At 44.6% G+C, this 27,222-nt stretch overlaps 1 protein-coding gene across 1 annotated transcript in view; it reads left to right on the top strand.

The window, feature by feature from the left end:
• Window positions 1-16,914: 16,914 nt before the first annotated feature.
• Window positions 16,915-27,222, top strand: part of ACVR1 (activin A receptor, type I) — a 25,348-nt gene continuing 15,040 nt past the window's right edge. Inside the window, exons 1-3 of the mRNA XM_010001067.1 lie at window positions 16,915-16,981; window positions 23,849-24,118; window positions 24,629-24,846. Coding sequence (XP_009999369.1) covers window positions 16,915-16,981; window positions 23,849-24,118; window positions 24,629-24,846 — 555 coding nt within the window. The remainder of the gene's footprint in view (window positions 16,982-23,848; window positions 24,119-24,628; window positions 24,847-27,222) is intronic.

The raw sequence follows: 27,222 nt of genomic DNA, 5'->3' as shown, positions 1-27,222 counted from the left end.
AATCACCATGATCAACTTGGAAGTATTTAAACACATACCAAAACCTGAAATAAATATTCCACCTGTGCAAATGTAAAATGCTGTTTTGAACGTTTCAGAACACCACATAAAATTCCAAATTGTGTGGGTTGGGGTTTTTTTGGTGATTTTTTTCTTTAACCTTGTATCTTTCTTAGCTTTTGTATGGATCACTGTGCTCACACAGTGTCTCAGTGGGGTTAATTTTGCATTTTTGTAGTGACTTTTTTGCCTGTTAGTAGTCTAAAGAAACTTCCATCCCATGTATTCATCCATCCTGGGTACAGAATTCCCTGTTCAAGGAAGGTGGTTGCAGCAGAAGGGGGAGTGTGACTGAACTCGGTGGTGTTGGTTATCCATTCTGTGGATTTAGCCAGTGTGAGCTGAGAAGGGCTGGGTGTCTGAAGCGCTTTGAAGAAATGTTACTGTCATTTTATGCATTTCTAAGAGTAAGATTTTGAGTAACGGAAGAGAAAGGAGGAAGGGGATGTGCATGGAGTGAAGTCTTAAAGTAGTGTGGAAGGTCCAAAGAAACCTCTACCCTTCTGTAAGAAAACTTCTCTAATGCCAATGTGGCATAACACAGCCCCTAGAGCGGTGGTGCAGAGAACTGGAGCAGTCTAGAAAGGATGGAAATACTCTGTATAGTGCTAAAATGATTCTGTGCAGGGTTTCTTGCCTGAAGCAGCTTGTGCAGACTGGCAGGATTTTCAGGTGGCCGGGGATTGTTTTCTCCCAGGGAGCAGTGCAGACCTGCAAAGATCCCTAGCTTGTACAACCCTCCCCAGAATTGCTAGTTTGGCAACTCTGCCTCTAGGAAGTTTACCACAAAATTATTTGGAAGCTGTTTGATTTCTTTGCAGTCCTGCTTGTGGGAACCTCAGCGTTCTTGGGCTTTGTACCACGGTCTGCCTGCACTGAGCTGACATTGCTGCTGGTGCCTGTTGTGATGTGATGCCAGCATGAGCTTTGCACAGGGGATGGCAGAGCTGTTCAGGCCTCTCTTACCCTTTTCTCCCCAGCTGTGACAGGGGAGCTGAGGCTGCCTGGATATGGTCAAATACAGACCATCAACAGAATTCCTGTTCCAGCAGTTTGTAGACAAGAGCTGTGTTATGCTCTCTGGCTTGCCTGTGGTGCTAGTATGAGATGGTCTACCTCTGGTCATACAGAGGTGTGACAGTTGCAGGACTAAAGAAGAAGACAGACTAATGAGTGGAGCAGCCAGATGCACAGTTTAATCACTGCTTGAGGAGAACTGAAAGGTAATGTGCAGTTGCAGGCCCAGAAATACACTGCCCTCTAAACAGCTGCAGGTACGAAGTCAGCCCTTACAAGGGCTGTTGTTTGAAGGCCTATTGTTAGCAGCAATGTTTCTTGCAGCAGTGTCTTTGTAACATTGGATCAGTGTTAATGTTTGTCCAGCAACACTTGTCTTCACCAGACCCTGGGTGCTGTGCTGTTGAACTTAGTGTCCTTGATCACAGCTGACTGGCACCCTGACTGTGCCTTTCAGACCCTGTTAGGAAAAAAGGGAACAAAAAAGGTGTTGATCCCAGCTAGAAAAAAGTAGTTTGAGATCATGCACTGCTTTCAGTTAGAAAAGCTACTTAAAGTGTAGGGTGGAAGAGGCAGTGTCACCACTCTCTGTAGCCTTCTGCTGCTGAGGTGCCCTGGATGAGATCAACCCCAGACTCCACATTCCTGTCAGCTACTGGGCTGAAGGAGAAAATATTTTGGGCACCATTCTTTATTGCCTTCCTTTACTTCTTTCTTTGCTGTTAACACAAGTGCAGTCTAATCCTTTTGTAAGCAAGGTGCTAATACTGAAAACTATCTGCTGTGTAGGATATGAAGTTCTAGTGCAGAGGATAGCTGGGAGAGGAGGTGGCCAGAAGGAGAGTGCATGGACTGGAAGGTAGAAACCAAGGTGAAGGATAGGGTTCTAGAAAATTAAATGAAAATGATCACTTTAAAGGACTTGGAGTAAGTGACAGTGATCATGGTGTAGTAAGGAGACAGAAAAAGAGGAGAAATCAAAGTGCTTTTCTTTAAATGATTTATGCCATGTAACTCTTGTAAGTAGCTACATTTCAGTTTAATGCATTGTCATGAGCTAGGTGTTAGGAAAGTGCTGCATTGCTCTTCTGGTGCTGGAAACTTGGGCAGAGAGAAGATTCTGTTTGATTGTAGAAAGAGCTCTTGTTGAAGTACAAACCTGACCATCAAAAGGGCTTCATGAAGTAGTGGTTGGCTGGCTTGTTAATTTCAAACTCTGCTAGCTCCAATCTTAATTATCTTTGCTCTAGGAGTCCATGGGGATTATTAGGTGATCATTTCTGAAAACTGCAAGCAGGACAAGAAGGAAGTTTCTTCGAGCAGACAATCATAAGACAGTTCAAGCCCAAAGCTTTGGTAAAAACAATTGCAATCTTATCTATGTCCCTGACAAACACCTTGCAAACAGGAGGCAGATGACTTTTGCACAAACCAGTAGTGATGACTTCTGTTTTTATTAGCTCGAGTTGTCAAGTAAGTTCATATTATTCAGTCGATTCTGTGAGTTCTGGAGATGTTTCTGGGTTTATTCAGCCAGGCGACATAGGAAAAGAATGTTTTTAAAGCACTGATCAATAATTAATGTATTCAGCTCTAATCTGTTAGAGCTCTGCCGTTAGGTGGGGAAACCTGCAACATGGCTTTTGTTTGTTCCAGAAATCATAGGCTTCATTCTGCTTGGGTCATTCCAACTGGTTGTACGTGATGGTCAGCCGAAAAAACCACTGCACTGGGCAGCGCCGGGGCCGGGCCGGCTCCCCGGGGCAGCCGGCAGGAAGCTGTCCTGTCACCGGAGCTCCCGGTGCTGCTGGGGCCGTGCCCGGCACGGGGAGCTGCAGGGAGGGCTGTGAGCCAGGTCTCAGTCAGGACTAGGTGTGTGTCTGCCAGGGGAAAAGGCAGCAAACAAGAGGACAGCAGCTCTTGGGTGATAAGCCTTCTGTTAGTGGTTCGTCAGTGCGATAGCTGGTTAGAAAATAACCAGTAGTCATGGCTTCTGTTAATTAACTACTAAGAATTAAATAGATGTTGTTGGGAAAAACTAGTCTGTGTTTATTTGGCACGACTTTCTCCAGGAAAGGCGGGTGCTGGTTGGTACGTGCTCCACTTCTGTGCATGTCTGCAGCGTGGTTTTGTTTTTTCTCTGTATTGATTTTCATGATTCATTGAACATGATCTAAGCAAAAAGCATACTTAAATGACACTGGAGACAGCTGTCTGTTAAAGTGGGACATTTATGTATGCTGAAATGGCGCCAGGATTTTTTTCCATTACTTTATCAAGTAACACACACCAGTAATATTTCTTTGTTTAATTTCCCTTTCTAGGTCACTGGTGTGTCACCTTTGTTTTGCTTAAAGAGCTATGGTGAATTCTTACTCTAAACTTCTGTATCTGTTTTGTTCCTGTTGTTTTTCTGATAATCCTTTTTGAGGTTATTTTGAAGGGACTTCTTTTTTCCTCCCACTGGAGCTCTTTTGGAAGGTGCATGTGAGAAATTTGGATAAAAGCAGAAAAGTGTAAAGCTCTGGAAGCTGATGTGTAGCTTTTTCCAGTTTTAATCTGTCTCGCTTCTTTGTATGGCAAGCTGAAGTTCCAGATGTTGCTTTGGCTTGGAGATAGTGAGTGGGGGAAAGTAAGCATTCTTAATGTTAACAGAGGCAGACTGGCTGGTTCTGTAGTGACAGGAAAATAGAGAGATAAAGCCTCCATTAAAGGAGCATGTGCTGCCTAAGTAGCCAATAAACCAATGCCATCTTCACTGGAAATAAGTCCCATATAGGCCATGACTGGTGCCAACTGCAAGAGGAGACAGCTGCAGAGGCTGAGAAGTATTACAGTAAAATTAAACATTTACTTCCTTGGATAGCAGAGGGGGGTTTGTTTGGGTGTGCAAATCCCCCCCTTTTTCAGCTAAAGTTAATTCTTAGCCCCTTTCTTCTTCCTCAACATGCACCTTGGCTCCCTGCTTTCTTGCCTTCGGTAGGTGACTGGCTGTTGGGTGAAGGGGTGTCCATGGAATGTGTGCTCAGGGTCAGATGGTGTGGTGGTTCTGCACTGCATCAGACTTGTTTCACCAGTGTGGTGTTGGAAGCTTGTCACTGAGCTCCCTTTGTTGCCAGCTGCAGAGCGATTGAGGTGTGTGTGTGTGCTGGGTGCCTTCTGAAGGAAACTTAAACTGCAAGCTTCTCTTCTGCTCTGTTCCAAATGTGCTCCATCCTGAAATGCAGGCGTAAAGATCTCGGCCTCCTCTGGGCAGCTTTGAGCCACATGTGGTAGCAGCAACTTCTGGTAAAGGGACCAGGCTAAATCCACTCTGAAGCAAAACTGCTGAAATGCTTTTTAGGAGTACATGTGGTGGCCAGGAATGCAGTTTCCTGTACTAGTCTGTAGGTTGTATCTATGTATTCTATCCATTGTCCATGGTATGTTATATTGAATATATAAATACGCTGTGCCCTGTTCCTAACCTATTCCTCCTGTCAGGCTTCTTTTTAAAATGTACAAGCACTTTATTTATAACTGATTGCTGCAGTTCTGTTTATTTCCTCAACTTTTTTTCCTTTTCTTTCCCCTCCCCCTGCCATTGTTGAGACTTGGAAATAACAGTTCCTGGTTGTCAGTTGCTGCTTCCCCATCACCCGTCCCTTTCAAGTGTGGTGCAGTTGTCCTTCAGGGTTTTTTGACCTCAATGAGTAGCTCTTGTAAGAATGTTCAGTTTGCTGGCCTTGTTTAATAAAGCTCAAAGTTAATAGTGCTGACACTGACTAACCCAAGCTTGTTACAGCTCTTCTGCTCTCTGAAGTCTTCTCTGTTTGCTGCTTGGAATTGGGATAAACTTGTCCGTGTCAAAATTTGTGGTTTGGCTTTCTGTTTTGGGTGTGTAGGAGGGAACTGATGTGTGTTGGTGTTAAAGCCTAAGGGATACCTAGGGTGTGTACAGTCTTAGCCAGCTGGACATGCATGTTGACATAGGCTGGGATTGTACTGATTGAACTCTTTTTGCTTTCTTTGTGTCTCAAAGGTGGGAGTAAGTGCCTGGAGCTGGGTGGCTGACCAGCTGTGGCAGTGTAAGCATTGTCTGACACCCCAGAAACACCATCCTTAGAAATCCTACTGGACTGGGCTGTAGGAAAAGCTTCAGAATAAATGGGCTGTTGCATGTATTTGCTTGAGGAAGACACAGAAAGAAAATCTGGGTGCAGGAGACTCCTGCTGCCTACCTTTGTGCTGCTCTGCATTCCTTCCCTCAGCTGCCTGCAGGCAGCAGTGGGGTGTCTTGCTTATGTGGTTCATGATTCAAGCCAAGCCCAGATGTTTTCGTGCCTGGTCTGGCCTATTTTCTGAGAATAATTTTGGATGCCTCAGTCCATTTTATTGTGGTTTCCTTAGTGTCTAGTCCAGCTGAAGCTAAGACGATTTCTGGTCTAATTGAATGCATGGCAGCTACTACTATATCTGTGCAACTGTGTTTCTGCTAGCTTCAGAGCACTTGGAATTAGATCCACACTGGTGAGAAGCTTAGGTGGTTTTTTGTTGCTGTTTTTCTTTGAGTGGAAAGTTTTGCAGCATGAAGCCCAGAAGAGCCCTATCTTGTGGCCAGGAGATGGGTGAAAACTCAACAGATGCCTGTAGAGGCAGAGCTGGCCTTGCTGACTGATCTGGCTTTCCATTTCTACTGAGCAGCAATAATGACCTGGAAACCTTTTCATTCAGACTGTTGGACCTTTTCATCAGTATTATCGTCTGTGCTGACAGGTTGATGACAATAACTACCTGGGGCATTAAAAAATTAGTTCCTTCTGCCTTTGACATTGCTTTTTTGACCCTTTTGTGAGAACAGTTTCCATAAAGTGTTATTTGTGGGAAATATATTCACTGATTTAACTTGTGCATTCTTGTCTCTGAGGAAAATGGCTTTATGCCAAATACTTCCTGACACTGAAGGAAAAAGTGGTGTGGTCACCTCTGTGTGACCAAGGGCTGCCTTCTATCCTATTAAGAATGGTCTCTTACTCCATCACTTCACATCAGTGAGGAGGGCTGTTGACCCAAAGCATATTTGGGTGTTTCCTTTGTCAGAAGCAGTAGGTGAAGGTTATCTTTGACTTGTCTTCAGTCTGTTACATTAACAGTCGTGGCTGGATCCCCTCTGTGGAGATGCTGCACCTCAAAAATCACCAGTGGATGTATGGCATAAGCTCATTGTCATTAAGAGAGTCTGGCTTAATTTCTACATGTTTCTAAATGAGCTGCTTTTAGGTGGTCCAGGGCTGGACTTCTTTGTAAAGGGAATTTTAGCTTGCCTTTTACTTCACATTTGCAGCTAGGAGTATGTGCAAGGTCAGCCGTGGTAATTTAGCTTTTAAGTAGCAATTTGATTGATTGCTTTTGGCATCTGTAATAGCAATTAAAACAAAAGTCTGGGTGAATAGCTGAAACAGTTGTCTGCAGATATACCAGTACAGTCAGGTTTGGCAAGGCTATGTGAAATCTGTGAACTTGAAAGCTAACAGGTAAATAGGTGGAAAGGGAACACTTGTAACAGCTCTGGGAAGAAGCGTCAGAATTGTATGTATTTGGAGGAAATTTGTTATAGGAAGAGGTTTGGTTTTCAGACTTAAGGTTTTGTAGTAGGGCAATGATGCAGGACAGTTATGACTCTTGAGAGGGTAGCTCCATTACCAGGAGGGACACAGGTGTTTGGGAGATCAAGACAGATGTGGCTAAAACAGCAACTGAGGAATGTCAGGACAGAATAATTTGGAAAGAAGGATCTCAAGTTCATTTAGCATACAGGTTTGAATGTTAGTTGGGTTAGTGTTTGCAGGTGGGGCTGCCACAGGTAGGAGGTGAGCAGACCTGTGGTGGGAGCTGAGGAGCCTTATGAAGCCTGAGGTGAGAAAGGAGGACAGCTTGAAGGATGTGTGGAGGGATTGGGAGCAGAGCCAGGGGAAAGGATCATGGTAGAGGGTGAGAGCAGAGGGTAAAGCTGTGGTGTGAAGAGTAGCACAAGTGACAAGGTTAAAGTTGCTGGTCTTAGAGGGACAGAAATATGATTGGAGAGTTCTAGGTTGGAGAAAAAAAACCCAACTGTTCTTCACCTTACTAGCTCCTTAAACTTGGCTTTGAGTTCCATTCTTCTTAAAGCAATGCCTGACCTGTGGTATGTTTCTAGATTTGATGAGGTGCTGTGGGCTGCTGGGCTGTAGTGTCCAATTTGCATAATGTCAGGGGAAGAAGAAAGGTTGTGGACCACCATGCCTGTAATATAATGTGGTTTTCTGTGTACTTTGTATTTAAGAGCGAAATAAAACAACTCTGGCCTGTCCAAACAGGCAAGACCAAATTGTAGAATATTGTTAAACTTCTGTGGTGGTGTAACATAATCTCTGAAGAATTTTACTTTCTTGTGCAGCAGGGTGTTTCCCTCTTTTTGGGATTACTAATTGCATTCAGCCTTTTGGACTCCAAAGTAATAGTTAATGAAAGCATCTGATGAGATGAAAGGCTGTTCAGCGACACGTGCCTATGGAGTGTTAGGAGTCTGTTCTCAGTCTGATTGTTCTAAAAATACACTGTTAATTTGCGTTTAGCTTCCTTTGGCTTGCTGATGCATTGAGCAGCGGAGCTTTAAGTGGAGCGCAAAACCAATACCTGACTTTTCAGGTCCCTTATCACTCCTGAGGAATGCGGCTTCACCCCAGGGAGCCCCGAGCAGCCAGGCGGGTGTGCAGCCCCTGTCCTGGGGCTGCTGCTCCCGGAGCTGCGCTTCCCCCCGCATCCCGTTCTCCTGCCCTGCTCAGAGCTGCAGCAGCGGTGCCTTGACCTGCCCGACCGGCTGTGTTTGCTGTGTCACACTGCGGGTACGTTCTTCTGCCAATGCAATGAAATAGTTAACATTTTTTTATTATTCTGTTTAATCGAAATACCGCAGATCGCGTTCTGGTTCGGGTGCTTGGGCGAAGGGAGGGACGTAAGTAGATTTGTGGGGTAACAACTCTGAAAATAATGACAGAGGCTCAGGTTTCCCGAGGCAGGCAAAATCCCGCGGGGGTTATTGATGTGCTGATGAGGGTCATCAGCAGTGGTGAAATACCAGTGGAGATAAGGGGTCACCCAGGTGTCCTGAGGCAGGCGGGGGGAGCTTCCACCTCACAAACTGAGTTGGGCTCCCAGTGATCCAGCCTGATAACAGCAGAGGCTGAAAATAGAAACCATTCGCACCTCTTAAGGTCCCTGCCTGTGTGATAACACAGAACTAGACTGTAGAGAGACACTGCTTAATTAATACATTTGTAGGAGCTAGACTACATTTTTATCTTTCTTGGGTTTACCAGAGAGAGATGCTTTCAGTGCTGTTTACATCATATAATTAGACCCTAGCTTCTTTACTAAAAAAAAATAATAATCAATCCAAAACCCACAAAAACAACTCAAGGTGAAAAAATGAGAGTTCAAAATCTGTGTAAAGAAAAAAAGAGGGAAAATACCTTTTATTGGTGAGACTAAAGCTAACAACTTGTTTTCAGAAATTTTTTGTGCTGTCAAAAGTGTTCTACAAGAAACTTCTAACAGGTAATCTATGTAATATTTAAATAGCTAATAAAAATCACTTAAAAACCTGATCTTTGAATACTAGTTATTGATCTCATTTAGAACGTAACTCAACTGCCTCAGTCTTTTGTTAAGATTACGATGCACTTCTGGAAGAAACTCTAGGAGAGGGCAGTGTGGGGATATTTGGTATCTCAGTAGTGTGTACATAAACTGTGACACATCCTTGGGCTTCTTTAGGACTTGACATGGTGCAGTGTTTCTGGGTTCAGCCACATGTCATGATGTCTTTGACCACTGGGTGAAATTGCAGTGCAGAGATCTTCTGCCATCCTGTCTTGCAGGCTGCCTTTGTAAACTTTCTCGAGGTTGATTGGGGTGTTTATTTTCAAGAGAAAATGCTATCTGGGGATGTACCAGCAGTTTCCTTTATGTGGTCTGGGGAACTGGCAAGGCCCAGCCTGCCAGGAGAGCTCTTTGGTGAACCAAGCCTGGATCAGGAGGGGGAGCTGGCAATGCCTTGACCAGAAGAAAATGAGTAATGAAAAAGGGAGCTTAGTGTTACACTAAGACAAAAAAGACCCTAGAGGGGAATGGTCTGATGAAAATATTTCTTTACTTGGCAGATTGTTAGGGTTTTACTTCACAAAGTATATTTTACTTGGAGGGCCAGGGAGGCAATTGTTAAGATCCTCCTGTCTGTCTTGCTAATTCCCTTGCGGGGACTGAAGATGTTTTCACTGTGATTTGTGTTTGTGGTGGGGTTTTTTGGCTCTTTTTTAAAGCACCCTCAGGTTTTGCTGTCCCTCAGGCCAGCAGTGTTCCCACCAGCTCTATGGTACCAGCACTGGCAGTGGTGCAGGGCTGGGCTCAGTGAGGACTGACCAGTGGCCTGATCCGGCTCAGCCCACGGCCTTGTGGCCAGTGCAGCAGAAGGAGGGGAAGAGCCTGCGTGCAGTGATGGCAGTGAGCTGAAAAGGGGGTTGGACAGCCAGGTTTCACTCTGCTATGGCTTGGATTGGTCCAGACTGGTTGTGAAATGTACTGTAATAAAACTTGACTCTGATCCTGTGTCAGCCTCAATGCCCTTTCTGTGCAGATGAGAATTAAGGTCAGTGTTTCTGCCCATGCGTCTTGTTTTCATCGCCTGTCAGGACAGACGTGCCCAGGATGTGATATAAGCAGTGTCCGACAGGCAGCTGTGGAAGTGTGTTCCTCCCTGAACTCCTTCGTCATGTTCTGCACAGATACAATCTTTAATAAACAAAGTATTGCTGGCTGGATGAAAGCAGGCCCTGACTCACAGAGGCAGACTCTGAGTATGTTAAAAGTGAGTAGCTGTCATTGTGTGTGTTTTGGGTTTGTGTGGTTATCTTCTATCTCCTGAAGAAGGCAGAAACGGTTTTTACATGCAATTTCTGATAATTTGCCATTTGAAAAAACATGTTTGGGTCTTATTCACAGTTGCAGGATAAATCCAGGTTTTCTGTTGAGATTAGAGTGAGTGTATATCTTCATTGGAAGTTCTGTGCCGAGAGCTGGAAGCAGGTACTTGTTTCTGAGAGAATAATTCTAGGGGAAAATGTACCGTGTCTTGCAGCAGGATTGGAAAGGATATTTTGCTTGCCTCTTGTGCCTGAGGCCCCAGCACAAATTAAGACACCAGATGTTAGTGGAAATTGTCTCTGCTTTGCATGGGCACTTGGAATGGTCTTAGCAGAGTGAGTGGTAGTCCAGGTTGTCTACAGCTGCAAATTGTTTCTAGTAGGGAGAACTTTGCAGCTGTGGATTGGATCCTTTTTCAGGGCAATTACAGAATACAGTGTTCCCCTCTGGTAGGATCTGTGTGTCATGCAATAATACCTGTGTAGCAATGAAATGCTACAGACATGGTAAACTCAATGCTTTTGTTCAGTTGTGAAATATGTGAGAAGCCACAGTAACTCCTGTATGTCTGACAGTGTCTTGAACTGGTACCTCCTGGATGCCTGAGGCACATACATTGTGAACTGAAGCTGTGGCACACTTGACTGTTCATATGCTTGTCTCATGAAACTGCTTGTAAGCTCATAGCTGTTGATTTGCCTGTGTGAACAAGACCCTGTGCAGTTGCACACCACACTTCCAAGGTTCTCCCAACAGGGACACAACCAGTGACCCATACACAGGAGCTGAGTCAGAGGGCATTTTCAGGGGATGCTGCTATGTGCTGATTCTGCAGAGAGATGTTCCAAGGTGTAATGTTAATCCCTGATAGCTACCTTCTGGGGAATTTTATTTACCCTGCCAGGCAAAAAAATGATATGGAAAGATATGCATGTGGCTTCAAAGGCACCAGGAAGTTGCAATGTATATTGGGGTTTTCAGATCAATTAAAAAATGCCTGTGCTTGCTTCATCGTTTAAGCCACCATGGCCAGGTTGCCTAAGACATTCATGTTGATGCAATACCTACACACAACACGAACTTTCACACTTCAGCTTTCTAGTGAGGAGCTCTCTCTTTCTCCTTAAAGACAGAGGTCTGCTGCCCACATACAAGGCTGTGAGTCCACCTGCTCATCAGCTGACCTGCATGGGGAAGCTAGCATCATTTTTGGTCTCTTCTGTGCCCCTGCTCTTCTTGTTCTCTGGGATTACCCCTGTTCTGGGCACAGGAGAGCTCTGCTCTCCCCTCTGTGGAAGGTGTGTGTGTGTGACTTGTGCCTTGCCCTCCCGCTCAGGAGGACCTTGGTGCAGCCTCTGGTTCATTTCTTTGCCTAGGTAGCTTTTATCTCTTGGCTAAGTGGTTGTTTTCCCTCCGTGTTGTCATGTCTGTACCCCTAGCCCATTGTGAATGTTACTTATTTGTTGTCCTGTGGAATGCCCTTGCTGCACTTGATGTGTCAGCTGGAGCCTCTGGGTGACAGCATAGGCAATAAATGGATTCTTACTTGTGTATGCCAGGAGGGAGCCCAAACAGAGTTGTGATTCTGTGACACTCTTTGCTTTCTTATCTCTTTCTTTTAAGAACCTAGGGAGAGGCTCTTCATGAGCCTATAAGGAGTAGTTTTCATTACTTTTTACATTGTATTGGTTGTTTTCCTCTGGGTGGTTTTATTCTTACTCAACAGTGTTGTGATTTTTGCTTTGTATGTGAGGAGAACAAGTACCTTGCATTCATCACCCCATCTCTTTCTTTGGTTGTTTGAATCTGAGACATTCAGCCTTTCAAGGTGCCAATCTTTTGCACATTTTCTTGAGCCGAAGAGCACTGATGTGTGCATGAAGCAATGAAGCACTTGCAAGTGGATGCCAAATGGAGTTGGTGGCTGGGTTCCATCCCGCTGAATTCTTTTTTAAAGACTTGGAGAAAGGAGTACCCAGGGTTGCTGTTCCCTGATGTGAGGAATGCCTTTGTGTTCTGTCCTGAGCTTGGGTGTTAGTTTGTGAGAGTTTCAATTAAAAAAAAAGCTGTGAATTACTGCTTTTAAATGCACATCTTTCCTTCTAAAGACACAGCTGTTGATGAATTTAGCTTGTGTGTGGCTATTGTGGATGGTAGAATTACAATCCAGTATTATGGATGTTTTCTTTTGATACAAATCTGGTGAGGTACATGCAAAATATGTACAGCCCTTGGGCTCTTGGCGGGCTGCCAGCGGGACTGTCAGCGATAGCGTGGGTGCTTCTGATCTCATCAGAAAAGTCTGAACTGCTCTAATGGTTTGTGTTCCCATGTCTGTGTCATAGGGAGATGAAATGTAATCTGAAATTTCTTCACTAATTGGACTTGCTCTTTTGTCTGGCGTGGTCTTTGCTCTGGATCAGGGTGGTGGCATTAGAGATTCAAGGCAGTTTCCCAAAAGCCTGTGCTGCTGTTTCGTGTTGTCCTTAACTCCTGGTTCTTGTTGCAGTGATTCTGACACTCCCAGCTTGGGTTCTGAGGTCTCCCTCCCAATGTTGATCTTAGGCCATAAAGGAATGTTTTAGCAGGAGACAAATAGGTTGCTGGGTTTTTTTAGGAAGAAAATAAAGCAATTTATATTTGCTGTGAAAGTGTAAAAGATTGGGGTTTTCAGGGTAGTCTATAAAGTATGGAGACTGGATCAATACAAACTGCAAGAACTTTAGTTCTTTCATCTAAAACAACTCGTTGTGATCTGTGTTAAATTGGGTGTCCTGACCAAGTATTATATCTGCCATGTGAGATGCTTGTTATTGTTCACTTAGGCTTGGGAAGGCAGTTTATTTGATGCCAAAGCTGGCTTTGGAGTAGATACTAGCCTGCTCTGGAGCTGGGTTCACCTCACTGGCTGCACTTCCTAAGAGATTTGTTTGGAACAAAATCTCCCACCTTAAAAAAGACTTTTCCATTGTGACCTTTAGAGAAGCTTCAGCTTTTGTAATTATGTTTTTGTAGAAAAAAAAGTTAAAACCAAATGACCTTCTTTCACTGTACCTGGATGAAGTTCACCGGTGCTGTACCGGTGTATCTGCAGGTAGGGAATGCAATGCAGGTAGGGAATGCAATGCAGGTAGGGAATGTAAATGCAGGTAGGGAATGTAAATGCAGGTAGGGAATGTAAATGCAGGCATCCCGGCCCTGCTCCCCGGGCCCTCTAGTGGCTGCTGCGCCTGGCACCGAGCTCCTTGGAGCTGCAGGCAAACAGTAGTGAAGATTGGTGTGGCTAAGCAGGAAAATACATTTTGTGCATATTTTTGCTGTTGCTTTCTAGTTCGTCTTTCATCTGGATTAAATCCCAGTCCTTCCCTTTGGAAGGAGTTCTTGTAAATTCGAACTCCAGATAGTAACTATGATTTTAGGGATTGCCAGATGCATAGCAACTTGCAGTGGAGTTTTGTTAAAGAATGTCCCTCCTCTGGTCTCCCAGCCCTAGCAGACCCGGTTGGGGTGGTGCAACTGGGCTGTGTGGGTGGTTGCCAAAAGCCCCAGAGCTGGGCCGGGTCTGCACAGGCATGGTGCAGGATTTTAATTGGAGATAGGTACACACAGGGTGGGTTTTTTATAGGCTCTTGTAAGTATGCGCAGCACTTCTCAGTGGAAGCAGACAAAATACTCTTTGAGGCTTTTGGGAAAATGAATGTCTAGAGGAACCAAGTTTCATAGAAGTGGGGTTTAAAATCTTAGCATTTGGCTTTGTTCCTTGAGAGGACCATGCGTGCTATAAAATGTGTAAAGTCTGTTAATAGTCTGATTTTGGTTTTGTTTGTATTTCTATAGGAAAAGTCTGTTCACAGATGTAACCCTACTGAAGAGGCTTGCATGAATAGTTGCTTGCTGGGCAGGGCTGAATGCAGGCTGTTAGGCCTTTTTATAAGCACGGGGAAGCCCTTTCTGGCCCATGGGACTGGGATCAGGGCCTGAGCAGCCACTGGCCCAGCTCCCACTCGTGTGTGGCTTCCCTGGAGTGTGCACACCCCTTGAGCAGCCTCGTGCCAGGGGGGTGGCAGCCTCCCTGTGTTGGACACTGAAACACATAACAAAAGCATTGGGTACAATTTCAGTGTGCTACTCAGTGAGGTCATTGTGAGTGTTGTCAAGAGGAATTCTGGACAGTGTTTTGGATAGTGGATCAAGAATGGCTGTTACCCTGGTTTTGTGGCTTTTTTCCTTATTTGAGCCCTCTGGTGAGGACTGGTAAAAATCTCCCTACTGGCTGATGAACAATCAGCTCAACCTGTGCTGGCTTTTGCCTGGAGGTGGGGGCCTGGTACATGTGGAATTGGAGCATGGGGAGCTGATTTTAGCACCCCGAGTGTGTTACAACTTGCTTGTTGAAATGGGAAGTGGTCACCATAGGCCAGCTCTTGTGGGAGGCTGTTTGCCTCTTCAGGGGGCTGCACTTTGGATTTCCTTTCTCTTCCTCCCTCTGAGAAACACAAGGCAAGGGCTTGTGTGTATGTGATATATTTACTTATTTATTTAAGGGAATTGAAATAAAGTCTTTGAAAAAAACAACAACCAGATAGGTACATGCAGCTTGCAGTTTTTTCCTGGTTTCCATACTGTTGTCTGCTTCCTGTGTCTTAAATTCCTCTGCTTTATCCAGGTCACATTCCTGGTGTTCAGCCTCCCTTCCTGGCAGGACCCAACCGACCCCTTGCAGGTTCCTCTCTATCTCTGCTTGCTTCAGCCTGGTGGGACAGGAGGAAGGGCTGAGGTTGCCAAGGGTGGGGGGACAGGCAGGTTGGTGGGTGTCTGGAGGAGGGGGAGCCCTGCCATGGGGCTCTGTGAGCTGAGCTGTGGCATGGAGGGGGTGTGGTGGCTCCTCACCAGCAGAAGACAGTCTTGATTGTTAATTGGACACTGAGGCTGCAAGCAGGAGCTACAGATCTGTAGAAAAGCTGGCAACCACTCTGCATGTTGGCAGCATGCTACTGTCTAACATCTTAAGCCCCTCTGTGTTGTTAAATTCACTCTGTCTCTTGTAGAGCCCTTTTTCCCTGTGCTGGGTGTCCCTGAGGGCTCTGGTGCCTGTCCCAGCCGGGCTCAGCCCGCTCCTCGGCTCCAGCCTCCCTCGGGGCTGGCTGGCTGGCTTGCCCAGCTCCACTGTGGCTGGCAGCCTTAAAATCAAAGTGTTCTGCCTCTGCTCTTTGAACCATGGTTGTGTTGAAAGAAAGAGGGCACGTCTCAGGAGCCACCTCTGTCTGGACTTGCCGAGAGTTCCCGCTGTACAGCCGAGGGAAGCGCTGGTGCCGGCTGTTGGGGTGGGGGGTGGCTGTGCAGGACCTGCAGCATTAAGCAGCTAGCGGTTCCCTGGGATAGTTGCTTCTGCTTTAAACTTCCTGAGTCAGGTTGTTCTTATGTATAGCTTCATTTCATCCTGTTTCCAGCATAATTGCTGGGGGTTTAATATCAGCATTTACTAAGTGTGCACTGATGTGTGTGCCAAGCAGGGTTGGGAAAGGTACTTGGGAGAATGGATGCTTGACAATGGGGGTTGTGGCAAGTGCTGCCTCAGCCTTTCTCTAAGGACAAAAACTTGGAATCCTTGGGTTCAGAACTTTATCATTTTAACTGGTGGTGAGGCAATTACTGAAATGTTTCTCATATTCTGCAAAACAGATCTGTGTCAGGAAATAAATATAGAAGTAAATGGCTTGGCGTTCATCACTGAGCACTTAAGCAGCCTGCTAATGACTTGAAAAGGCAGCAACAGGAGATACCAGGAAGAAAAATGGCAATATCAAATTTATTTTCAAGTTTCATCTGCTTCACTAGAATTAAATCTGAAAAATGAAGACAAACACACATAAGAATGGCAATGACTCAGTGCTGGTCAAGGAGAGAAACCTTGTTTTGCACATAACCACTCGGTGCTGGTTTTAACTGAAATATGGTCTCTGTAGGAACCAAGCAGCACAGGACAGACAAGCCCTTCCAAGTCATCCACCACTGCTTGTTAGGTTAAATCCAAATGAAGGTTGACTGTAGTTAAAATCTGTTCCTTGGTAGTAGTGATCGGTTAAATCCAAGTTTAAGAAACTGCAGGAAACTTTTCAGAAGTCTGTTAAATAATCCTTATTTCACAGTAAAACGTGGAGCTTTTATTTTCTTATAAAGATCAAGTGTCTTGGAAAAGATTTGAAGTACACAAGAAAATTCACTTCATTCACTGTTTTAGAGGGAGCACGTGCCTCTACGGGTTGGCTGCAACCAGCCTGAGTTTTCACACAAGCTGTAGTTGCTGATTTTCAACAGTGGGGCAATGGAGCTGGGCCCTCGAAAGGAAAGCCTTTGGAAAACAGCTTCAACTGGTCGATGACTCATCCTGAGAGTGCTGTCTCCCTTAAAGACATCTGGGTCTCTTTCTTGCCATCCAGCAGCTGTTTCTGCTGGTTAAAGAAAGCTGTTCAGTTTTCAGGTTGAGATCTCTTCTGTTTCCCCTCAAAGCCCAAGTAATCCAGTTTTACAGACCTTTTCAGTTTACAGCAGTTTTAACTTTTTAATACCTGGTTGAAAGAACATAGTATTTTACATGCCTGCTTGTTACTGAAAGGATTCGTCTCTCCCTACTATATGCACTGTATATGCACTGAAGTTGGACATTATGTTTCTATTACTTAAAAAAAAAAATATCAGATTTAAGAAATTGCAGTAAAGAATGAATTTTCTAAATGAAGGAAATACCTTGGGAAAACAATCAACCTGTTTGTTCTATGTTTTATAAAAGGAATTGCTGAAATGTTGCTGAAGACTGATTTTTGGGGTGGTTACTTTTTAAGACAACAATGAAAGTGTACACAGCTCTCACATCTCTTCTCTTTCTGCAGCTCTGCAATGGTAGATGGAGTTACGATTCTTCCCGTGCTGCTGCTGCTGGCGTTTCCCTCCCCGAGCTGGCAAGGTGAGTGAGGTGGGTGGTGCTGCAGGAGCTCTGCTGCTGGAGGAGGGGGACTGAGCACCAGCTCTGCTCTCGGGGCTGCCTGGCTCAGCTCCACGGCACCCTGCTCCTTCGTGAGCTGGCAGCACAGGCACGTTCCTCTCGGGAATTAGATGTTTGCTTTTCCCTTTCAGGTTTCTTCAAAGGATATTTGTTGCCCATTTATGTGTAAAATTTATAGCATGTGTGGTGGGCATGGGTCTTGCCAGGGCCTGGGGCAGGAAATAGGAAACCTTATTTGAATGGCAAATAATTGAGCTGTGTAACAAGTAGGTCTCTCCAGCCCATGGGCTGAGGTGCAGTAGTGTTGCTTGAGTTCTTAAAAGCAAAGCTTTTTATTTTTTTCTCTGGGAAGGCTCTTTTGAGTATTTAGTGTGGTGTTAAACTTTTCCATGATTGATGCAGTAAGGTCTTTGGGTATGGAAAGTGACTTTTTCATAAAAGGGTCACACAGTTGTGGACACCTAAAGGTGTTATGAAGTGCAGCACGTGTAAGATTTGCCTCAGGAAAATGGGAGAAAGGCATTTCAACTGCCATGGAGAGGCAGGAATGGTTCATTTGGATGTCTTCTGGATGTTTTGGGAGATGACCTCCTGAAAGATGCATACTTGCTACTTAGCAAACACCCTTTTAAAAATATTGAATAAAGATTTTCTGTCAGTAACTCGGTTTTTCTCCATTTTAAGTGACTTGAGAGGTGTATCCTAGTGTTCAGTATGACATCTGTGCTCTTATGTATTTACCTGTGAAATCTTTCTGAACTACTCTGCTGAAACACATTTTCAAATGTTGATGCAAATAATACAAGGCAGAGTATATTGAATGGACTGTTAGAATGGATGGTGAAGGGTGAAGATTAAAAATCTGTGGAGGTCTGGTAATTGACTTTAGTCGTGTTTATGAATAGGAAATTGAGACAAAGTTTAAAAAGGGAGGAAGGCTGAATGAATGTTTGGAAAGACATTAAAGTGCTAATACTATTCATCCAATATTATCTTGAAATAAGGTTTGGTGCAGTTATCACACCATACCTTCTTATCATTCTTCCAAGTGCAGCTATTTGCTTTTCAAAAATGTTTTTTCAGCTTTAAGAGCTGCTTATATTAAGAGTCTTAAAGTTAAACCACCTGCCTTTCACATCCTTAACATCAAAAGCAGTAGATGGAGAAGGGAAAGGTGGATGTCAAAGTCTGCATCTCCAGTTAATTTCTTTCCCTCAGTGTCTGCAGTCAGATGCTGGCACTGCCTGTGCAGGGCAACTCACAGAGCAGCACCACCAACCCACCCTCCCTACCAAAACACCCTGCTGGTGTTCAGGCTTACTTGTGTGACCTGACTCTGCTTTAAAAAAGGAAAGTAGGTCCTAGGGCTTAAACGTTGAAAATATGTCAATGAGTAAGTGATCAGCAAGAGGAGAGTGGCTAAATCCGTGCGTGGTGCTAGGAGCCAGCAACCTCTGCTTGGGCTGAGGTGAAAAGCCTTGAAGCACAGAGATGGGCTTGGAGAGCACACCTTGGAGATGCTATCACAGATCAGTCCATTTCCTTTCACTGGGATTTGGACCAGGCTGTTTTTTTTCTGGTTTTGGGGTGGGTTTTTTTGAGATTTTTTCATTTTTGATAGTGAAAAATGCCAGAATGTACCTTCAGCCAGCATTCAGGGACAGACTATTTTTGCATTGCCACTGGGCTTCAGAAGATGAGATTAAACAGGATTTTAAAAACAACCCAAAAAATCAAACACCGTGTAGAATTGTAAGTGCAGAAACACATCTCTTCCCTGCTTGAGTGTCCAGAAAATCCTTTTATCCTGAAGGCTTACAGCAGCATGTGCTTCTGTTACATCTTTATTAGCCCTGTCAAGTGGGGAATGGGGCTTCTCATTTCTCAGGAAGGTAAACCCTGACTTAAAGCAGAGCACTTTGTAAATGCTGCAATGCCTGTGCTTGAAAGGGTGAGGTTTTTCACTTGCTTATGACTCTGTCCAAGCCCTGTTTCCTGATCTAATGGCAGTGTTGGGAGCATGGAAGCCTAGGCAAGTGGCTGAGTCACAATCCCTAGCAATGTTCAAAAGACATGCAGATGTGGCACTTATGGACATGGTTTTACTGGTGGACTTGGTAGTGCTAGGCTTATGGTTGGACTGGATGTTAAGAGTCTTTCCCAACATAAATGATTATGTGATTATTATTATGGCTGTTGTGTAATGCTTGTTACTGTGTGCATTGAGAAAGGGAATGTAAAACTCTGAATGGAGTAGTCATCTCTCCAAACTTACTGTTTCCTGTTTCCCTGAATGGCTAAGAATCATAAAGGGAAGCTGACCACCAAAAAAGAGCTGTCTAATGTCCAATTCGAATCTAAAGGGAATTAACTTTTCCCAAGCCTACTTGTCTTCAATTCATTAAGATACGAAGCCCTAGCAGATCCCACCTCTTCCCCCAGTTCTAGTGATTTAAAAAGAAGAATATTGCTGCTTTTAAATATTCTGGCCTTTGAGCATGAAGTCCCTTTCATCCTACTAGAGGTTTCAGCAGATGTATTAAATAAACTTTGCCTGGGCTCTGTAACCTTTCCAGTTTCCCATCTGAAAAGTATGATCCCCTCAAAGCCCAGCAGGGGCGGGGCTGGTGCTGAGCAAGGGTCTGTGCATGTGCAGAATGGGGCTCAGCTGGGGGGCTTGCCAGGCCCCTCACTCCCTCTGCTGGAAAGAGCAATCCATTAGATGCAGTTCTTCAAGTTTTGCTGTCATAAAGTCATGTCCTGGTCAGTAAAGGACTAATTTGTTCAGGGCTTGTTCACCTCTCTCCAGCCTTGGCCACCTGGCTCTTTTTTTTTCCAGCCATATGCTGAAGGATCTTGGGGCGTCTGTGTAGGTTGTCCCTCTGAACACTTGCACACGTATGTGTGCTAAATGTGTATTCTGTCTGTGTAGTAAGATGTGCTAGTCTTTATCTGCAAGGTAAAATTGAGTCCTGTGAGAGAAGCAAGGAGTTGGACACTGTGGGATCTTTCAAACTTGAGATATTCTGTCAAATTTTAAAAGGGGGCATATGCACTGGTGGGAGGAAAGGATTTAATATTGCTGAAGCCCTTCTTTAAAAGGTACACATAATATAATTAGAGACTGTATCTTTAGAAGGAAAATTGACTCTTATGGTACATGTTTTTACTTTTCAGCTGAGATGACTTCAATATTTGCTGGCCACATCACATAGTTAGCAGGTGTTGTTTCAAGTCAAAAGTAGTTGAAGCTGCATTGCTGTAGTGTCAGCAAGAAAAGGTAGCCAAGTGCCTATTGTACTTGCTATTTCAATGGAAAGTGAGTTGCTCTGCTAACTGTGAAGAGCTTACATCAGAATTAAGATGTCTTACCAGAGGCATATGTAGTGCCTTTCTCCTTGGAGAGAAGTTTGGTATTTTTCCCAAGTGGTTAACCATGCTTACAGTCCGGGAATTTGATACAAAATATGAAGTAAAGCTGTCTAGATTGGTCACTGGTTGTGTGAAGTAAACTTAACATATAAGTATATAACTTGACTTTGTTTCCTTAAACCTGTGTTCTCAGGATCTGTGGGGTGGGGAGGGCTGTGGTCCCCAGGAGGAATGTACACTGACTGAGATGTGGAGTGTCCTGTTCTGTTGAAATAACAAGATAATTGAAGTCAGCACTCTTACTTGTTGACTTTCACAAAATGAATAAGCAAACAAAATAAAGGAGCTTCAATTCAGACACTTTTGTAATAATGAATAAACTAGTTCATGGGAAGTTAATGCAAATCTGTCTCCTTGTGTGGCAAGTTGGATTTGTGTGTGTGTCTGTGCACAATAATACAGGCCAGAAGAGCAGCAACAAGTCTGTATTAAGAAGCAAAAACATATGCAGTGAACATGTTTAGGTAATGGAAGTATTTTTAAGCTTGGCTTCTTGCCTGTGTGTGCTGCCTGACTGCTACTTGGGTTGTTGGTCTGCCCTCCATGCCTGGAGCTGCTGTTGAGCAGCTACCTCTGAGTGTGTGTGTCTGGGGGAGCTGATCTGCTTCAGCCATGACCTCTTGCTTGGCACTGGCCCATGGCAATTGCTGGTCACATCTGTCCTGCTGTGGACAAGGTACAGCTCTGCCTCTGCTGAGGGCTCACTCTGTGCCAGCAAACCTGTGCTTGCCAAGTGCAGTGGGTGTCACTGTGGGGAGCTATGGCTGGAGTCTCCAGCCTGTGGTACCAGGCTTTGTGTCCAGGGAGCCTGCTCTGCAGGGCAGCACAGTGCTCAGCCCATCTGGCTGCTCCTGAGCTGCAGCTCTGGCTCAGCTGGTGCCCTGCAGCAGCACAGGAGGGCACCTCCTGGTTCTGCAGCCTGAATGAGCCTTCTTCTCTGGGGACAGCTCAACCTGTTCTGTAAGTGAGGGTAGCTCTTCAGGAGCGTCAGTGAGGGAAGGGCTGGCTGGAACATGGTGGTATACCACGGAGCTGGAAAACCCCTTGGGTAAGGAAAGGAGTGGTTTGGGTTTAAGGAATAGTAACAGTGCTGAAGGAGTGTGTCTCTTTGTCCAAGCCAGGAATTTTTCACCAGAAAAGTTCCCTTTTCACAGCATTGGCCCTTATTGGTCCTTACTAGGATCTGCAGCAGCTCACATGTAATGAGCCAGTGTTACTCTGCCTTCAGGCTCTCTTACATGGATCCACAGCCTGTGTGCCCTGCTCAGTTGCTCTCCCTGCCTTCAGACTCACTGTCCTCTCCACATACAGGTCATATCTTTGGAGCTGCAAGGCCTTACTTTGTTGTTTGTAAGGGATGGAAGGTGTGCTCTGTGTGGGCTGGTCAGCAGCCCTGCGGCTAAGTAGCCACTTCCTGGCCCCTTCTGGGACTGCCGAGCTCTTCCAAGAGGTGGCACACAAAGGGAGGTGGTTTTCTGCCAGAACTGCTCCTCTGGCTTGTGTGAGGTTTGATCAGTCTTGAGGGGTCTTTTGGTCAAGAGAAGGGAAGCATTAGGCTGGATCATGCTGCAGGCCAGATTAATTTTTGCTGTGGACTTGATACGACTCTCAGGAGAGGCTGGTTATCCTCCTCTGCAGAACAGCTATTTCTGCTCTTGCTTTATAGCTGAAATGGCTGTTTCTGCAGCCTGCAAACCTCCTCAGCTCAGGCCTCACAGGCCAGTGATTCTCAGTGACAACAGAAATGTCTTGCTCACTGGTAGGGATTGAAGTCCTTGCTGCCAAGGGGCTGTCTAGGGAAGGCTGTCCATACATACCACAGGTATGGCTCTTGTACTCTTTCGGCAGGTCATGACTGTGCCTTGGGAGGAGACCCTTGCAGCTCTCTGGCTTTGAATGTCTTTGTCAGTTCTAGATGAAGAGCTTGTGTGTTATGGTACCAGTTGTGTTTTACTGCTGCTGTTGTGGGAGGAGAAGGAACAGAACTTTGATTATAGGAATGTTTGGCATAACTTTTAAAAAAATTAAAGTTCCACAAAGTTAGCAAGTTATCAGTAGGTACATGTATGACTGGGGTTGTGTATATCAGTACTTGAAATAAATGTACTAGATGCTGTCTGAGTTCAGGATTCTTTTCCTAATTTAGTTTTTGTTCAGTGGTTCAAAAATGGAAAATTATATTTGTGTATTTGTTCATTGTGGGAGGAGGGGTGGAAGACAAACTGAGTTATATTCCCAGTGGGCAGCCCCTAATGATAGGCTTGAAAAAGGCCAACACATGGTATGCTCAGCTGCTATTTTAGGAGCATTACTGCATTTGTGGCTGGAAATTTTTCCTGTGTGTTAGAACTGCAAAAGTGAATGTAAATATGAGTTAAGTTGCTGTAAGTGTGTGTGTGTGCATGGGGTGTGTGTGACATAGAGCAGTGACTTGTCCTGTCCTCAGAGCTGGGCCTCTCTGCTCAGCTCTCTGTGGATGTATATGGCTGTCTGTCTACCACCACAGGCACCTGTATTTCCCGGGATATGGAAGAGCCTCCAGTGTTCTCCATCAGCTAGTTGAGAGTGGTGTTCTCTCCTGCAGAGACCAGAGTGATCCAGTGCTGTGTTCAAAGGCTGTTCCTGAGGCAGCAGTGTGTGTGATCCCTGAGCAGGCAGAGTGGGCTTTCCCCAGCTGGGGATCTCTGGACACTGCTGAGGATATTTAGAAGTTCAGTTTCCTACTCTGCAGACTCTCTTAGAAGTTCTTTCCTTTACTTGGCTGAAGAATCTGGAGTTGGAAGGGAGGTGGTGTACCTGCTGACAGTGTGTGCTGCTTCTGGCTTTATTCTTTGTGTGGTTGCTCGGAATTGCAAGGCTTGTCCTCTTGGGAAGGTTGGCCCAGATTTACTTTTCAAGCAAGTTACTTAAACTCGCTAGATCCTGTGTAGTAGACCTGGTCCTGTTCACTCTAAATTTAAATGGCCTTAGTTTGATTTAGTTAAAGCCATTTCCAGAATGCTTGAGAATAATACCCATGTGGGAATGTGATATAGTCTAGTAAATCTGTTTTAAGTTTGCACTGTTAGCTTTTCCCCTCTGGTGTCCCTCCTGTGCTGTGTACCCACAGCAGTGTGTGTGAGGGGGGATGTAAAATGGCACTGAGCTCTCCCAGTTTGAGTACTGGAGTGGGCAGGTGTGGCTGGTAGTTCTTTGATGCAAGCTCATGTTTTTGTCTTGCTGAAACAGCTAAATTAGTATTGTTAGCTCCTATTGGTGGTTCTTCAGCACTAGGTGCAGTTTAATTTCTTCCCTTCAATAGAAGGTTTTCTTGTCCAGTGATTTAATTATCTCTGTACAGCTGAACCTATCAAGAATATGATGGTATTTTTTCCCCAACTCTGGATCCTTTTACAGATGATGAACTGAAGCTCAGTACGGTACAACACTATGAATGTGTGTGTGAAGGCATGTCCTGTGGCAATGGAGATCGTTGCAAAGGCCAGCAATGTTTTGCTTCCCTGAGCATTAACGATGGTGCTAAAGTTTACCAGAAAGGCTGCTTCCAAGTCTATGAACAAGGGAAAATGACGTGCAAAACACCTCCGTCTCCTGACCAAGCTGTTGAGTGCTGCCAAGGATACCTGTGCAACATGAATATCACTGCACAGTTGCCCTCTTCTAAAGGTGAGAGGTTAATTAATAAAGAGTGGATTTTGTGGGGAAAAAAAGAAAGGTTTGGCTTTCATCTGATGTAATGGGGGTGAGATGGCTTCAGTGCTAGCAGAAGTCAGGGTTTCATCAAGGCAGTGAGGCCCTTTCTGCTTGGTTCTCTGAGACCCCCTTGCACACAAATGGGGGTTGCTTGAATGATCTCCCTTGCTGGATGAATGGCAGGGGTTGAAGCACTCAGGCAGGGTCAGGTCTGGGTTCCCACCTGGGAGGGAGCTGCACAGCAGAGGTGGGTTCTGAAGCGCCAGGGTTGTTCTGGCAGCTCTGCAGGGAGTCACTGCCCTGCCACCCTTTGTGTCAGTGCACAGTCATGGCTCTGGCTGTCAGAGCCTCTTGTTCAGACTACATGGTACCAAGTTAAATGTTGGTGTCAGAGCTACTGGTTTTAAATACATTCTCTGGGAATTTGCAAATTTATTTTCTTCTCTTTTTCTCTTTTCCCCCCCCTTCCCTCTGCTTTCCAAGGGCAAACCTTTCAAGGAGAAGCTGCAGGTTACAGCGTGGAAACACTAATCTCTGTTATACTGGCTCCTGTGTTAGTGTTGGTAGTTTTTTCTACAGTAGCTGTGCTGATCATCCGGAGAATACAGAAAAACCACATGGAGAGGCTCAATTCTAGGGATGCAGAATATGGCACCATTGAGGGACTCATTGCATCGAATGTTGGAGACAGCACGTTGGCAGTAAGTAACTCGTGTGCATGGGGAGAGTCTGGGTGAGCGGCCTGCACTTCAGACTCTCCTGTGCCCTCCAGACATGGGTCACTCCGCATCAGTAATAACCTCCAGCTGCCAGGGGATGCTACTTAGCCTCAGGACTTCTGTGGCGACATTCTTATGCTTGCGAAGCTGCAGTTTTCATGAAATGTAACCAAAAGGCAGCTTTTGCAAGTAGAGACTCTTTGGCCTTGGTGAATCATGGGGATTTTGTTGGCAGAAGAATGGTAGGAATTTTAAGAAATGAGAATCACTTACTCAAAATTCAGTTTTTAAAATATGTTCTTGTTCCCCAGTCTCTGAAAAAGAAAATTACATGGGGAAATCTTTTGAAAGACTTAGCGTGTCTTACTCTCTCACTTGAGCCTAGACAGAGAGAGTGTTGCCCACAGCTTTCCCATGCTTTATGTAAACTGAGCAAGTAAGGCTTCAGAGGCAGCTCGAGTGTCTGTTCCTGAAACCAATGCAAAGAGGAGAAGTTTTCTCCTTGTGTTTCTAGGATAAGATCTCTTCAACATTAAGAGGCTGAAAAATATTTTCCATTTTGGTGCTTAGCCACCATCATGTGCTTTCACTGCAAGGTTGAAAAGTGGCTAAAAAAAACCAAACAACAAATATTTTTTAAAATATGCCACTGAATATGTTGACTGGCATTTTGTTTCTGTGTCTTGAACTGTTTCTCTCTGTAGGAGAGAGAAACTGAAATGGGAATCTCTGTAAGTGGGGATAGCCTTTGATACATTACTTAGAAAGTGTTGGTCACCATGAATTAGGGCAACAGGTCTGACATGAACTTACTGGTTTTGACATATTTTAAAGCATATTTTAAGCATATTTTAAAAAATCATTATTCAGGTAAGGAAGTCCCTGGGCTGAATGTGTTTGGAGGCTGGGAGAACATTAGAGGAAAGTGTCATGTATGTTTAAGTATTCCCATGTTTGCTTCTAATTCCCTCCACTTGTTGTATCCCAGTATTCTAATAACCCCAGTGCCCCTGGATGCTTCCGTATGTTTCGTCCTCCTGTATTTTCTGCTGGCTCAGCTCCCTCCACTTGTAAAGCCCTGAAAAAGGGCATTGCTTTTGGGTACAGTCAGGTACAAGGTACTGATCTAGAGGGACCTTGGGGTGGCCACTCTAATAACAACTTTTAGCTTTTAAATGCCAGCTTCCTTAGTAAGAGGGAGCAATGGAAACTGCCTCCCTCTTGGAGCTTGATGTCCAGGCACACATATAACTGCAGATGGAGCAGCAGCTTTCTTGGAAGTTTTGCTTCAGCTTGGCCCTATCTTGACTATAGTTGTTCAGCTTTTTTTAAAATGCCTTTGGCTCAATTTAATTAGTCCACAGGCTTGATTCTGCTTTACTGTTTTAAAAGAGCCAGTTTTGGTGTGTTCACCATGAACTAGCATGTGTGCAACTGGTTATCTGTCTTTTTAGCACTGGCTTCCAGCTTTTACTAGCTGTTATCTCTTATCACTGCCAGAGCACTTCCATTCCATTTGCAAACCTTTTGCACTTCAAGTCATTTAATGTTACTTGGAAACGGTGATAAAGGCTGAGAAGAATAAATCAAAAGTCTTTTAAAAAGAAATTTGAGAAGTTGCAAACTGTAAAAGCCTGGTCTATTGGAGTTGTTTTGTTCTCAGCTGTCAGACCCTCTTAGCTTTATGATTGCAGTGCCTCTGCTGTGCCCCTTGAGTGCTAGTGATGTAAAAAAAAAAATTGGTAGTTCCTTGTTTCTAGATGTTAATCTAAACAGTAAGTCTTTTGTAAATTCCACTTTTTTCCTCTCCATTGTGTGTTTTAAATCACTGGTTTTCTTACACATGAGATTAGTTTACATTCAGGATTAGTCTCCATAGTGTAGCAAATGCTTAAAGCCCTGAACTTCCAAATGGGAATGGAAAGAACTGTGGCCTCTTTAAATCTTGTTTTTACAGTCTCTGCAGATAAGTTTTGTTGTGTGATTATTTTTTTTTTTCTTCTGATAAAAGCAGGAAGGATAATGAGCACTCAGTTTGTATTGAAAATCCAAATAGCAGTCTGCTGTTGTTCTTGGCTTATCTTTTTCTTGAGCAGTTGTTAAAAAATGGTGAGGAGAAATGAGATTTCATCTGGTTAAAGCCCAGTAGTCCAGTTTGCTGGAAAGACAAAGTTTATTATGCTTAGGTGTTTTATCCTATTATAAGTCCAGTAACACAGTATGGACTAGTATGGAAGTCCTAGCCATAGAAGTTGCAGGGTATTAACACTTTAAAAGGCTAATGGGATTTTAACATTGAATTAGAATCTCCCTCATGTCTGTTACAAGCCCACAGTGTTAACTCTGGTTTCCATGCAC

This window comes from Chaetura pelagica, unplaced genomic scaffold (genome assembly GCF_000747805.2).
Source record: "Chaetura pelagica isolate M959 unplaced genomic scaffold, ChaPel_1.0 scaffold26, whole genome shotgun sequence".
NCBI lineage: Eukaryota > Metazoa > Chordata > Aves > Apodiformes > Apodidae > Chaetura > Chaetura pelagica.
The sequence above is the reverse complement of the archived record's forward strand: the minus strand, read 5'-3'. Positions and strand labels throughout refer to the sequence as shown.